The sequence below is a fragment of the Manis javanica genome, chromosome 4 (genome assembly GCF_040802235.1).
Source record: "Manis javanica isolate MJ-LG chromosome 4, MJ_LKY, whole genome shotgun sequence".
NCBI lineage: Eukaryota > Metazoa > Chordata > Mammalia > Pholidota > Manidae > Manis > Manis javanica.
The window spans coordinates 162,374,606-162,390,385 of NC_133159.1; the positions used below are offsets into that span (position 1 = coordinate 162,374,606).

Genomic DNA, 15,780 nt, shown 5'->3' on the forward strand with positions numbered 1-15,780 from the left:
CCATTATATTTTTGGACATTTTATAAATTCTAAAGGTTGGTCCTATCACTTTCCTCTAAACATGTAGATATCTCAATTTGTCTGAGATACTGTACAATATTTGAATGCAGAAGAGCTATTGAAATAATTAAGTCCCTTTCAGCAGAATCAAGTACATGTTATGTCCACCTAAAAACTGGTGATCTCAACCGTGGCCAGGAGGACGACGGACCAGAGCGCTACATGAAACACTGCCTATGACTGTGTGTGAATTCCACTGCAATCTTGGTTTTAACAATATTTACACTGAAATATTAATTTTTCTCCCAGTTCCCATTAAATGGATGCTAGAAAGTCCTAAAGGGGTGGATTCAGGCAGACTGGGCTGACGTACCTGGAGAAGACTTAAATTGGTTGAGAAAACCAAGATTTCAATGGTGATTGGTCTGGTCTAGGCGGAGAGCATCACTGAGAGGCCGTGGAGAATGCTACCTTGGAGCCCTCTGTGAAAAGCAGGAGTCTGTCAGCAGCAGGGCTCCTGGTTCTTCAAGACAACTGGGGAGAGGGCAGGACAGCAACCTAAAGGAACTTGGAGCGCTCACGGGGAAGGACATTTTTTCCCTTCAAGTCATATTCATGGCTCCCCACCCACCTGCAGCTCAGTCTCCACACTGGCGGTGGGCCCCCAAGTCACATCTGACTGTCAGCATCAGGTGGATCCTTCATTACAAAAGAAAACAAAATAAAACAAAACACACCCCTCTCTGGAAAAAAGAAGTTAGCTTTCGTCAAGAGATTTCCTGACCACCATAACTCACTGTAGTGTTTTTTTTTTTATTTGCCAAACTTGCTGGTTCCTTTTCAGTAGTACGTTAGCACCGAGGCTTTAGACTTCTGCAAGTGGTATTTTCTGTCGTGTGATGTTAACATGATGCCAAGCAATCACTAAGTCTCAAGAAACTACAAGTTTGTAAAGTATTGCAGCAACAAAAACAGCAATCAACAACAGAAAAAAAAAAAAAAAAAAAAAGGAAGAGGACCTGCACATGCAGCAAAACCTACAGTGGTGCTGAGGGTTAGTCAGCCCTGGTAAAGTCACAGGCTCAGTGACTCCTGGCTCACTCGGCAACTAAGCACTTAAATAACGGGCTATTCTACTTGTAAACAGGAAACCCCATAAACCAAAAGGGGGTAATCGATTTATGTCTAAGTAGTGTGATGAGAATTCCAGGAGATGGTGGTCTGTAAATACGGCATCATTCAAATACCTCTGGCCTTTGATTTGTATTGGCTACATGTCTTTGTTTTTGTATAAACAAAGTAAAAGTACTGTTTGGGGTCTTGGAAGTTAACAGAGCTTAGCTCAGCTAGGATGACGTATCACAGCATAAGCAACAAAACGTCAGGATATACATAGGCTTCATCTCCTCACTCTGCTACTGAACATACCCGTCATATGAACTTTCAGGGGCCCCTCTCACCCTTTTTGTCTTCCCCTTTGGAGGCTTACAAGTTTGACAATGTAATTTCCACAAAACTTGGGATCTCCTGAAGCACCTCAATCTCACCATACCACAAAGAAGGCACAATTGAATGGACCAAAAAAAAAAAAAAAATCCCTGACAAGCTTGCAGCATTCAGAAAAAGAATTAGGTTGTCTTCTACTCTCTGAAAGAGTCAATGCAACCCTTTAGTGTTCATGGATTTCCACTTTTTTCCTACTCCAAATGAGGCCAATTTAATAAACAAAAGTCAGACAAAATACATTTATTTAATAACCAAAATACATTGGTGAGGGGATACAGGTGTGTTTCCATAATAACTTGTTTTAGCATATGCTGGCTGCTGTGAGCGGCTCATAAGAACCTGGGGTATATAGAGAAAGGCTTTAGATCTTTTCACAGATTTCTTAGGATAGACTTGTCCAAAAGTGATGAGTCAAGCCACGTTGCTGAATTGTTTTTGCAGTTTTCAGAAAATACCCCCTATCTAACCAGTTTCTTTTTACCACGTGCACTGTATGTGTGTGTGTGTGTGCATATTTAATAAACACACATACACACCAATTCCCCTTTACATAAAATTTCCCCAAAAGTTAAAAACAAAACAAAGCACAAAACCTGACAGCTAAATACTATGACATCCCAATTAGTAAACACAAAACAGAACGCTTTACAAAAATGAATAAAATATACCATCTGTACTCAGCTTCCACATGGTAGCACCCAAGCGAGGAGGCTGCTTGTGATGATGTCTACAGGGAGTTTCCTTTGCTGGACTGTTCCAGCAGAATGGCCATTCTCAATTATTTTGATTTGGTTGTTGATCCATTGATTATTTAGGAGCATGTTGTTAAGCCTCCATGTGTTTGTGACCCTTTTTGCTTTCTTTGTGCAATTTATTCCTAGTTTTATGCCTTTGTGGTCTGAGAAGTTGGTTGGTAGAATTTCAATCTTTTTGAATTTACTGAGGCTCTTTTTGTGGCCTAGTATGTGGTCTATTTTGGAGAGTGCTCCATGTGCACTTGAGAAGAATGTGTATCCTGTTGCTTTTGGGTATAGAGTTCCATAGATGTCTATTAGGTCCATCTGTTCTAGTGTGTTGTTCAGTGCCTCTGTGTCCTTACTTGTTTTCTGTCTGGTGGATCTGTCCTTTTGAGTGAGTGGTGTGTTGAAGTCTCCTAAAATGAATGCACTGCATTCTATTTCCTCCTTTAATTCTGTTAGTATTTGTTTCACATATGTTGGTGCTCCTGTGTTGGGTGCATAGATGTTTATAATGGTGATATTCTCTTGTTGGACTGAGCCCTTTATCATTATATAATGTCCTTCTTTATCTCTTGTGACTTTCTTTGTTTTGAAGTCTATTTTGTCTGATACTAGTACTGCAACACCTTCTTGTTTGCATGAAATATCTTTCTCCATCCCTTGACTTTTAGTCTGTGCATGTCTTTGGGTTTGAGGTGAGTCTCTTGTAAGCAGCATATAGATGGGTCTTGCTTTTTTATCCATTCTATTACTCTGTGTCTTTTGATTGGTGCATTCAGTCCATTTACACTTACAGTGATTATTGAAAGATATGTACTTATTGCCATTGCAGGATTTAGGTTTTGGTTACCAAAGGTTCAAGGTTAGCTTCTTTACTATCTTACTGTCTAACTTCACTCACTTATTAAGCTATCATAAACACAGTCTGATGATTCTTCATTTCTCTCCCTTCTTATTCCTCCTCCTCCATTCTTTGTATGTTAGGTGTTTTTTTTCTGTGTGTGTGTGTGTGTGTGTGTGTGTGTGTGTGTGTGTGTGTGTATGTGTGTGTGCTCTTTTGTGTTTCCTTTGACTGCTTTTGTGGGTAGTTGATTTTGTTTTTTGCCTTTAGTTAGTAATTGATTGGTCCGCTTTCTTTGCTGTGATTTTATTTTCTCTGGTGACATCTGTTTAGCCTTTCCCTCAATTTTTGCTTTTCTGGGAATTGTTTAATCCCTCCTTCATATTTAAATGATAATCGTGCTGGATATAGTATCCTTCATTCAAGGCCCTTCTCTTTCATTGCATTAAATATATCATGCCATTCTCTTCTGGCCTGTAAGGTTTCTGTTGAGAAGTCTGATGATAACCTGAAGGGTTTTCTTTTGTAGGTGACTTTTTTTCTCTCTCTGGCTGCCTTTAGTACTCTGTCCTTGTCCTTCATCTCTGCCATTTTAATTATTATGTGTCTTGGTCTTGTCCTCCTTGGGTCCCTTGTGTTGGGAGTTCTGTGTGCTTCCATGGTCTGAGAGGCTATTTCCTCCCCCAGTTTGGGGAAGTTTTCAGCAATTATTTCTTCAAAGACACTTTTTATCCCTTTTTCTCTCTCCTCTTCTGGTACCCCTATAATGTGGATATTGTTCCATTTTGATTGGTCACATAGTTCTCTCAATATTCTTTCACTCCTGGAGATCCTTTTATCTCTCTCTGTGTCAGCTTCTCTGCGTTCCTGTTCATTGATTTCTATTCCATTAATGGCCTCTTGCATCTCGTCCATTCCGCTTTTAAGTCCTTCCGGAGATTGTTTTATTTCTGTGTTCTCCCTCCTTAGCTCTTGCATATTTCTCTGCAAGTCCATCAGCATGGTTATGACCTTTATTTTGAATTCTTTTTCAGGAAGATTGGTTAAATCTATCTCCTCAGATTCCCTCTCAGGGGAGGATGGATGTCTGGGTTAGTCTGGTCTGTATCAAATTCTTCTGCCTTTTCATGGTGATAGAGGTAGTCGTAGGCACTTGGCATGTGTGTCAGCTGGGAGATCAAAGTCCCTTTCCACTTGCTCCTGGCCTTCCTTTCCTGGGAGAACGGTGACCCTTAGTGGCTTTTACTGGGCAGCTGCGTGCAGATGGGGTCTCTGATTCTTGCCCCGCTACTGTGGAGTAAGCTCCGTGCGGTTGCTGTGGGCGTGGCCACTTTTAGGCTGCTGCTCTGCTCTGGTGGGGCCGCGCCAGAGGGGGAGTGGGCGGGAGGCTGTTTATCACTGTGGGGGGCCGCCAAGCTATGTTGTCGCCCAGGGGGTTGGGGCACCTGGAGTTCCTGGGGATTCCCAGCTGCTGGGCTGTATGCCGGGATGCCTCCATCCAGCTGTGAGGCCCCTGTCCCTTTAAGACCTTCAAAAAGCACACGCTTTTCTTTTGTCCCAGGTGCGCCGGCCGTGGGGACCCGCTCGCAGGTTTTACTGTTCAGTTTCCCTAGTATCCAGCACACCACGCACTGTGTGTCCATGCTCTGGTGCGGATGGCTAGGGCTGGGTATTTAGCAGTCCTGGGCTCCCTCTGGTCCTGCTAGGCCACGGCTTGTATCTTATCCCCTTCGTGAGGCACTGGGTTCTCGCAGATGTAGATGTAGCCTGGCTATTGTACTGTATCTTCTGGTCTCTGTTTTAGGAATGCTTTTCAAAATATTTTCAAAAATATATATGTTTTTGGGAGGAGACTTCTGCTGTCCTACTCACACCGCCATCTTGGCTCCTCCTCACCATTCTCAATTATTAGGTCATGTGTAAGACATGTGTGACCCATTGGATATTTGTCAAGTGACACTGGTGCTTCTGTTCATGCCCTGTTCCGTTCATCCCCCGGCAGCTGTCTGCCTCAGAACCCGAAGGCTATTGCGAACTCACATACTGCTACCTCGGGGTACCCCATGCATTGGCTCAGAAGGGTGACCTGCATCGCTGGGGACCCACCTTGTATTGGATGGCCCCAGGCTTGTGGTAGGCCACCTATGGGATGCACCCTGTGAGGAGCTCCGGGGGGGGTTTGGCTGAATGCCTCAGGGGCAAGGTTAGAGAGGTCGTTTCCAAAACCTAGTCCCTCGCTTTCAGATTTGAAAGCTTTCATCTCTTTTGCTCGACGCTCTAGCAGGCTTCGTATTCTTTCACTGCACTCATTCTGAAATGTCAATATCTCTTCTTCCATCTGTTGTGGGTTGGTGGGGGGAAGCAAAAAGAAAGCTCATTTATTTTAAAAAATATATAAACTACAGAAGCAATAATTATTCTGGTTTAAAGTGAATCATAAAAATGTCCACTCTGGCTATTTTAAAGGATGTACATTTAAAAATCAAAGAGATGTACTGTAGGAATCATATATAACTTATATTGCTAAAATGTGTAAAATTAAGTTCTTAAAAGCAAAGGTAATAATCTCTATTGAAATAATAAATCAAGGCAATTATCATGAATGGCTACCAAAACCATTAGGTAAAAAGATTGAAAAAGAAAATGTGTAAGGAGAATGTAGCCTTATTAGATACACCGTAAGGTCACTCTAATGTAATAAATATGGTATTGGTGTAGGAACCAGTAATTAGTAAAATAGAAACAGAATGAAGTTTGTAAGTTTTTAATGCAGGACAAAAGCACTAATTAATTTAATGGGAAAAACAACACAGGCACAAGTGGCTAACCATCTGGAAGAAAATAAAAATGGAATCTCATCTGATACCATATTCCAGAAAGATCAGAGCATTAAGTGAAAAACAAACAGAAACCATAAAGTTTCCATTAGAAAGTTAGGAGACTCTATGTACTTAGAAATCAGTGGTTGGGTAGCCGTCAGAATCAGTTTTGGACAACTCAAAGGTTTACAAATATATATAGCTGACTAGAAATAGTTTTAGTGTGAAAAAATACATAATAGTCAATGACAATGGGAAGAAGTTGATGGAGAAATTGTTGATGAATGAGAATATCTGAGCCCACTCATCAAATATGACTTCAAAGTGGGACAACTAGACATTATATAGCTTTTGATGTGATGCAAAAGGAAGTGTAACACAGTAACCCTTATGAACATTCCTCGCAAAAATTTTTAAAAGGAAAAAAATTAATGTAAATGTAATCATGCCCCTAGATCTAATGACCAGTTTACAGGAAATGCAAAGTAAAGAGGAATGCATTAAATGACACCATGAGGATGGAATCAGCCAAATTCAAATGTGAGAATTCCTACAAAGCAAATGACCCAGTCCACAGTAATAAAAAAAAAAGGGCACAGGAGACTAAAAGGCTTAAAAGACAATCAAATGCAACGTCTACACCATGTTTGGGCCCCAATCTAAATAAACCAAGAAGACCTTTTTTTAGATACAAAGGGAAATCTAAGTATGGACTGAGTATTAGGTAATCTTAAACATTTATTATAATTTTGTTAGTTAACACAATGGAATTATGACTATGTTGAAGTAAAAGAGTCCTTATTTCCTTATCTGTGTTTGCAGTGAAATGATTCTATGCTGGGATTTGCTTTAAAATATTTCAGATACTCTGCCCCCTATCCTGCTCCCCTAAAAAGCTGCATGTGGAGTTGGGAAACAGATGAAATATAAGCAAGATACTGATAGCTGTTGAAGTTGCGTAATGAGTATTTGGGGACTTCATTGTACTAGTTCTTAATAATTTCACTAATACTTTTTGTTTGAAAATTTCCATGATACAAAGTTTTTAAAAAATAGGAAATAAAGAGTATTTGTAAAGAAGTATTAAATTAGGTTTTAAGATATTTGAGGACTTACGCCAATAGTCATTGTTCTCTACACAGAAATCTAGCTCAACAAATGTGCTTAATTTTTATGTATCTTTTTTTTATACTAAGTTATCATTGATATACAATCTTATGAAGGTTTCACATGAGCAACATTTTGGTTACAACATTTACCCATATTATCAAGTCCCCTCTTATGTATCTTTTTTAAAGTGCCCTTTTAAAAACACACAATTTAGCATGGAAACACCTGGAGGACCTGGAGGACAATTCTTGTTTCATTTGGAGGCTGAAAGCAATCTTCAAACAGAATTATTACACATCTAGAAACAACTAACATTCTCTCTGGTTCCACCTCTATTTTCAGATGACTGTTTCTTATCTGTACAACCAGTAGGCACAAAGTACAGAAAATACAGATGTTACAATGTTTTCAAATCATACCATGGGTATATCACTGCCTTGGTAGTTGCCAACTGACTGACCCCAAACTACTTTATAGTCATGCACTTCACTTGAAATATAAACATGAGCCCTAAAAATCAAGCAGCAACTCAAAGCACTGTAGATTTATTCCACTGTTTCTTTTATTATTTTTAATACTAAATCTTATGCATGTCTATTATCAAATACAAACCACCACAACCAATCTACCATATTAAAAGAGCCATTATAAGTATTAGTTCAACTCACTTTAAGTGTGATTTGTCTTTATTTTATTCAACACCTCATAAGCATTTTTCCACATTAATACTATTTTTATAGCCATTATTTAAATGGTTGAGTAAGATTTTATTAAGTGGCTTGGTCATAAGCACTTAATTATTTTACATGGTTAGGTGTTTAAAACCATTATAAACTATGCCATAATTAACATATTTATGCATATTGCTTTTCCTGTATTCAGGATTTCTTTTCTCTAAATTCTCTAAATTCTTTGCTTAACATTTTCAAAGATCATTGATATACTTCCAAATTGCTTTCCAAAATGCATTAACAATGTATGAGAGTGCCACTGCACTTCTGGCAATGGTATCAGCCCTATGCCAACATTTTACCTGGTTTCGTAGAACATAAAGGCCTTAGTTCATATATTGAAATGACTACACCTAAGATACTAATTAGCACTCTTTAACTCGGAGCCACTAGGTGGAGCTAAAAATAGAAATAAAACAGTACCAATACTTCTCTCATGACACTGTTACTGAAATACTATAGGTTTCTCTTTTAGTGATAATTTTGAAGCATAAGAGATGGAACTTTAGATTCAATTTTAAATATGCAAGTTGAAATCAGGCAGATTTATGAATTCTGTACATGGGACAACTACATTTTTCTAAAAATTTGTATGTGTTTCTGTCTTCCCACCTTGAATGAGAAACACAATTGAGATAATTTTTAGAGGCAAGTACCTCTTAAAGGAGCCAGTAATGAAGACAGCTGTGCCACAGAAATAGCAACACCTTATTTTGGTGGAGTTTTTAAGAACATTTATTTTTAATAGAAATGAGGTATTCTATTTTTAATCACAAGAACTGTAGAAAGTAGAGGAAAATCTATGCGCCAATTAATGGTCCAGAAGCGATGACAATTTTTAACAGACAAAACCATTAGGCATGTGTTAACTTACAATGGACCTAAGACATGCCAGCTGCTGGGAACTTATGGCTCAGGAATTCTGGAACAGAGCATTCAATCCTGGATACAAGTGGTATTCTACTACTTCTCAAAACAAATGCCTTTCCTCTCTTTCTTTCTCAAAAGCTTATACCCTTTGTTCTTTCTTCAACACACACACACACATACAGCCTCAGTACCTTAAAGGACACAAGTGAATTTAGGGATTCTAGTTCTAATATATATGACAAAGAGTAAGTAAAATAAATAAAGCTACATCTAGAAATATTTTCAGCCTGACACTTCATCTGTGTAAAACTGGTCTTACCTTCTCTTTTCTAGTAATGCATCAATCTGTACAGTTTCAGACCAGGGATGAATGAATAAAGTATATTCCTGATCCCTTTTCCTTGTCTCTCTCAAGCAATTACTAAAGTTTTTTCCTTCACTATCCAAGTTTCTCTCCAATTTCTTTAGGTACAACTAGGTACACAAAAGAAGGGAGGAAGACGGAGCCAGAGCTATCCTTTTACAATTCAACTGTCTTCACATAACTCCACATCATTCCTCTAGTAATTCCTACTTAAGTATATATATTCCTTTAATACATCACACTCATTAATTTTAAGGTTCATTACTGAATCAGTAATTTTAAAGAAAAAGAAAACACTACCAAAACTAGAATTAAGGAAATATGGTATTGTGAAAACAATCTAATGCCACCTCTGTCATCAAGAAAATATATTTATGAAATGATTTTGATGAAAGCAAATCCTGGCACAATTACTTTTTTCTATTACGCATACCTGTTGTTTCAAGAGTGCCTTGCGGAGGGAGACCCTCCGTTTCAGCTCCCGAAGCTCTTGAGCGTGTTGTGCCTCAGCCTGCATTTTGATCTTGCTCTGAAGTTCAGTCAACAGCTCCAGTTCCTGCTGCAGCTGCGTTTTCAAAGCCTGGCACTCTGCCTCCTGCGCTTCATCCAAATGCGGCTGAAAGAGAAAGAAAACATACATCCTCCTGTGAGCTACCTTCTCATGACCTATGGAAAGGAGGACGTGTAAGTTAAGGCAGACTACTCTTCTATAGGGCACAACCGTTCTCTTTTACATCTTGGAGTAAACATCTCTGGAAAAGGAAAACACAGCAACCAATGACGGCATTATAAGAATAAAGCTGTCATAAGCTATTTGGATGATGCCTAAATAATCATTATTTTTTAAAGGAAAACGGAATCTGATTGATGTAAGACTGGGAATGTCTTCTCTCCAATGGAAATAACTACAGAACAGGGACAAGCATGCCACAGCTTATGGGCCAAATCTGAACAGCTACCTGATTTTTTGTTTTTGTTTTTCAATAGTCCACTAATTAGGAATGGTTTTTTACATTCTGAAATGGTCACATTTTAAATGGCTATGTAAATACCCACATAATAACCTCAGTTTTTCCTCCTAAAATATTTACTATCTGGCCCATTAAGAAAAAGTCTGTAAACTGACATAGCAATTATTTTGTGCCTGCACTCAAATGTGACCATCTGGATTCCCGGTAAAGCGCTACTTTTTGAACCCTGCTTAACAAAGCTGCTTCTCCAATCTTGATGCACTGTTGGTATACGTACTAAACCTCTGCAAGGCACCAGCAGAGAGCCTATGTGGAACCTCATGACCAAGTGTATCAAAGAGAATTACATATGCATCCTGCATATTTCCAAGCAATGCTGAGAACAAGAAGAATATGGACCACCTTCACTATTTCCCAAGGTACAGCAGCATTTTCATCTCCAACTTAATATTTCAATTGTTGGGATTTTATTTGGGTGGTGGAAGGAAAGGGGCACTAAATTTGTTTTGCCTAAGTAAAATAAACTTACAGCTCGAGTGGAGAGCATTTCATTAATGTGGTCATACTGCTCAGTTAAGATGGCTAAGTTTTGGGTCTGCTTCTCCTTAGGCTTTACTCTTTAGCACCACAAGCAAAAACCTGGAAGTCAGCTAACTAATCTTTCAAAGGTCAAAGAAAAGTTATGAGGCAAGAGAAGGGACAACCCTTCTTGTGGAAATGGTAACAGACATGAACTACATAAACATTTTTGAGATAAAATAATTTGAGTTCAGAAACAGAATAACTCTGGCTTTAAGTCACAGGTTAATAATTCTATGAACTCAAGTTTCAATAAAATGTAGTAAGATGTGCTATATTTCATAAGGTATAGCCATCAAGCCTACGAGTAACAACACTCATTTCCTACACAAAGGCAGAACCTACAGTTGAAATTATTTACCTCAATATATATACTGCCAGATATTGAATGGTTGACTAAGTGTGCAAATGCGTGTATGACCAAACACTCTTGTCAAGGAACTAGTTCCCACTCTTTGCTCCCATACTACAAAATCAAATATATATCCTTTTCTGCATTTTACACCAATTGAGGTACTAAGTCATAGTCATGTACCTTTATTCTGTGAAGGGTCAAGAAATGTCTAGCTAGAAAGACAAACTCTTGGTTTAGTTACGCTTAGCACTGCCCTTAAATCCTGCCCTTGGTTAATAAAATTCCTCCAAGTTAGCCAGAAATGGAACAGTGAAATTTAGAATTCTCTTCTGACTTTGTGTAACCACCTCCATTCTTTAAAAAACTTTTAAGTATTCAAATATATTGCCAAGAAAACTATAGACACTCCATATCACTAGCTAATGACAAAAAGGAATGCCCTGGAAAATTTTTTCAACAAGATTAATACTTATACCAAGAATAAACTATATTCCTCAATGTTTCCCCCAAGTGAAAGCAGGATAAACATGTTCCAGTTGTTTCTTAATCACTTAATACTGACAAAACGTCACCTAATGGCAGATGAAGAAATGGCAGATAAACAATAGGTGTTTACCCAAGTCATTCCTCAGAAATGGTGCCCCAATGTCTACAAATACTGTCAGCTCACCTAAGTGTGCAAACTGAAGTCCTCCTATCCCCCTTAAAGTCTTAGAGAAAGTTGGAATAGTTGCAACTATTGAAGTTGAACTACTACATAGTAAATACAAATTTATCTTAAAAAGTTGCAACTATTACTTACATAAATGAAATGACATGATGTTAAAATAGTCTGTTTTCTCCAAGAAGGGACTAGGGTTACCAAAAAGGAAGGGATTGGGGAGTGTGGGTGGGGAGGGAGGGAGAAGGGGATTAAGGGGCACTATTATTAGCACTCACAATGTAGTGGGGTCATGGGGCACGCAGCACAGCGCGGAGAAGACAGTACTAACTCTATAGTGTCTTACTACGCTGATGGACAGTGACTGCAGTGGGTTGGGGGGGACTTCATAGTATGAGTGAATGTTGAAACCACAATGTTGCTCATGTGAAACCTTCTTAAGATTGTTTATCAATGATACCTTAATTTAAAAAAAAGAGTCTATTTTGTTCAAATTGGGCAAGTAGATAGATATATACAACTAAGAGGAACATGGTGATTTTCTTTCCCACTGAAGTAACAGAACAATTTCTTTTACGGAAAATCTTGAGCTTATGTATCATGAGAAGGACGTTTTCTATCTGAAGTCTGCCTATGACTGTGAGACATTATTTTTCCCCTTGATTTTTTAACAGTATCTGAAAATCAGACTAGTGTCTCCAAGCTTTCAAACGGAGAAGGGGGCCACAACAGGGAACCAAAAGGAAGGGTTAAACAGCAAACAACTAACCTATTCCAAGCCCCAGAGAAATGAAGTCCTATCAGATTCATGGTCTGACCAAAGAAAACTAAACAAGCTTTCAGTTCGGTTTACTTCTGGGTGCTGCTCACTTTAAAACTGTAATTCATTTTATAGACATGCTTTAAATATCTTTTGGTGAGAACCTCTACTATGTAACCACTACAAAGACAAAATAAATCTGGAAAATCATTATGAATTCTGATTGTGATAAGCATTAACTAATGATGGTTATGAGGGTAGTCAACGTACGAGCCACTCTGTAAACGATGTTCATTAGCTGTTTTGAAGATACAGCAAAGTATAAAATTTTACTTAGACTCACAAGAAAGGATAAATATTAGCTTTGCTTCTGTGTTTTGTTCAGGACAACTTGTATGAATGGAGTTGAATAGGAATCGGAGACACCACTAGGTAAGGTTTAGCTTCTGGTTTGGACACAGATTACTTCTGTGAGTGAATTTCACTTGACTTCAGGAGAGTTATTCAGGTAAGTGTTACCTGATAGTTTTATAGTTAAATTGTCAGAGATCGAAAAAGAGGGTAAAGGAGATACCGTGAAACCGGGCTTCATTGGATGTAAACACAAGTTTACAATGCGGAGACATGTACAGATTAACTGAGGTACTACTGTGGGTGACAACATATATAGTGGGTCATTTTGGTTTTTTGTTTATTAAGATTCATGTGATTATACTTCACGTATTTATTACAAGTTATAAAATTAGAAAATTCCTTGGAATTGTTAACTCTGGTTGATTTTGGTAGAGGGGGCTGGACCAGGTGGCCTAAAGAACAAGGAGAGGGAAACCTTTAAGTTTATAATACATACACTTTGGCATCTTTTGAATTTTGTATCATATAAATAAATTTCTCTATCAAAGCAAATACAAAATTTAAAGTCCTTTGATATGATATATCACCAACACTTGTCTTTCCTTATTTGTCTACAAGAGAGCATGTAATACCTCCTTCACTCTGATGTACTAATTAAAAAAATACACTCCAACTACACATGCCCCGGTCTTACCTATGTTACCAAACACAGAAAGAATGGGAGTAACAGTGTGATAATTCCACTATTCCTCTAAAGATGAGTATTGACAATGAAGGGAGAGGGGGTAAAAAGGCATTTTTCATTCACTGGTTTCTGTACTAATTAAGAACTTACCGCCTCTTTTGGATACAAATCACATTCAGAGGAAATAAGATTCCAAAACTATAAAACTTGGAACAACAGAGAGAAGCCAGCAGGTAAGGATGTTGATATGTAGATTACAGTATCAACACTGGACATTTGGGTACACTTAAAATGAGAATTTTGAATCTTATTTATGACACTTTCTACAGTTAAAAAGTTCTGGCCATTTTTTTGGTACTCTGCTGAGAAATACACAAGCTGAAGTCTGCAGCTATAGACCCTCTACACCAATACTAACCAAATATGCTTAAAATGAAAAGAAAAAAGCTTATTCAATTTCATTATGACAGACATCTGGCTTAGACTTTTACTGTTTACATGTGCCTTTTATGTGTTCTCCTTTGCCAAGAAGCTTAGGCTAAAGGTACCTTCAGACTCTTAGGCTGCTGTCGAGCCTGCATGACGTGCTTCCGCCTTAGTTCTCGCTCTCTCCGCTTATTACGCTCCAGCTGGTCAGTGAGCTCGGCTTGATGCTGCAGTCTCATCAACTCACAGCGCATCTTCTGCACTGTGTTGAGGTGGCGGAACTCCAGTTCTTGCGTGGATTCATGCTGTCGCAGTAACATTGCATGCTCTAAGTCCTTTTGAGCCTGCCTTTTATTTAATTCCTAATCCATAAAAAAAGACAAAGGCATAATTTGATGATGTACAATGCCAGGAGAAAAAAAATCCTAAGAAACAGAATAACCAGGATATAGATGTAATTCTCTGATTCAGTAATGGCTGCACAGTAAATATTAGAGTTTTATTACTGGAACTGTAGAAAATGGGCAATTTAGTAGCACAATTGCCTTATCTGTTCATTTACTATTTATACTACTTTTAGCAATAAGCTTAAGACATATCACATCTGTCCCAAGAGACTTAATGTCCTTTCTACTCTCTTTCCGTCATTTATGTTTCCTAATTTTGTATCTGAACAGGATTTCTAAGTCATCCTTTGACTTTCTTCAGAGTATACATTCAATTCTACTACATGCAGTGTACCCAGTATAGTGCAGCGGTTAGGAACACAAGACTCTAGGGCTAGGCTGCCTGCTTTCGAAATCCTGGCTCTGCTACTGACAAGCAGTGAGTCCTTGGGTTAATTACTTAAACTCTCTGTGCTTCCATTTCATTACTTCTCAAATGGAGACCATAACACAGCTGTTTCATAAAATTAACGTGAGGGTGAAATGAGTTCATACGGGGAAAGCTGTCAGAATACCTGCCTCATGATCAATAAATGTTACTACAATTTTTTTCAGTTTAAAAGATCAAATGTACAACACACACACATACACTCACACACTCTCTCTCTTTTACTATGTAGAAGGAAGTCAGACGTGCCCCCTTTGCCTCCGCTGCCCCTTCTCCAGGGGCCAACATTTGGTGCATATGTTTCCCAACCTTCCCCACGCTTATCGTGACACAACTATTACACAAAAACATACAGTTTTAAAATTGAATAACAATATATATTATAGGCATATAATATGCTTGCTTTACCTAAAAATATAATGGACAAATACAGATTTTTAAAGAAATTTTTATTGGAAGCTTCTGCTTTCTGATGCCATAGTTTTTCTACTTTTTGCTTTATGACAAATTTTCAATAAACATCTACACATGATACACCATATAATTATGTTACTATTTCTTTAGGATAGAATTCTAGAAGCGGATTCGGTGGGTAGAAGATACATGCAAATTAAATTGTTAAAGCTGCTGAATTATGCTCCAAAATGGCAGTATCAATTTATATTCTTACCAACATTGACCACTTTCCATGCCACTACTAGGACTCATCAATTTTTTAGACTGATCTTATCTAATTGATGCAATTGTCTTAACTTGAATTTATTAGTGAATTTGAATAATTATGTTATACTTGAAGTTTATTTTAAGCCACTCTTGAAAATAAATTGATCTATGCTCATAGGCATACCTGATAATGAGTACCGTTGTTTTCATTGGCATAAGTTTCTACATATTCCCAATGAATAATTTAATGTTTATAAAATTATGTTAAATGGTAGTATATACCTCATGGCACCCATTTTGGATGAAAAGGCATAAGTTATCCAATTAATTTTCTCATATTAAAAATTAACAGTTCTTTCATTCGTGGATTTAATATTTATTAAATATTTATTTAATACATATTTATTGAATACCTATTATGGGCCAGCCACTAGCTACAAGGCCTGGATATATCTAGCCACTGGATATAAAAGCCCTGAACAGAACCTGGGACTTGATCTAATTTCCATTC

The 15,780-nt window shown here is 37.9% G+C and overlaps 1 protein-coding gene and 1 long non-coding RNA gene across 3 annotated transcripts in view; one reads left to right on the forward strand and one right to left on the reverse strand.

Annotated features, from left to right (window-relative positions):
• The window catches only part of LOC140849155 (serine/threonine-protein kinase TAO1-like), a 33,870-nt gene extending 19,639 nt beyond the window's left edge, over positions 1-14,231 (reverse strand). Inside the window, exons 1-3 of one of the 2 annotated variants that reach the window (XM_073235654.1) lie at positions 13,895-14,231; positions 9,415-9,597; positions 3,257-5,425 (exon numbers count right to left, since the gene is read on the reverse strand). In XM_073235654.1, coding sequence (XP_073091755.1) covers positions 5,099-5,425; positions 9,415-9,597; positions 13,895-14,092 — 708 coding nt within the window. In that variant the 5' untranslated portion in view covers positions 14,093-14,231 and the 3' untranslated portion in view covers positions 3,257-5,098. Of the gene's footprint in view, positions 1-3,256; positions 5,426-9,414; positions 9,598-13,894 lie in introns of those variants that run through there. The other variant, XM_073235655.1, reaches the window with a different exon arrangement.
• Positions 9,543-15,780, forward strand: part of LOC140849158 (uncharacterized) — a 34,609-nt gene continuing 28,371 nt past the window's right edge. Inside the window, exons 1-2 of the long non-coding RNA XR_012130789.1 lie at positions 9,543-10,371; positions 12,693-12,739. This is a non-coding gene — a long non-coding RNA (uncharacterized lncRNA). The remainder of the gene's footprint in view (positions 10,372-12,692; positions 12,740-15,780) is intronic.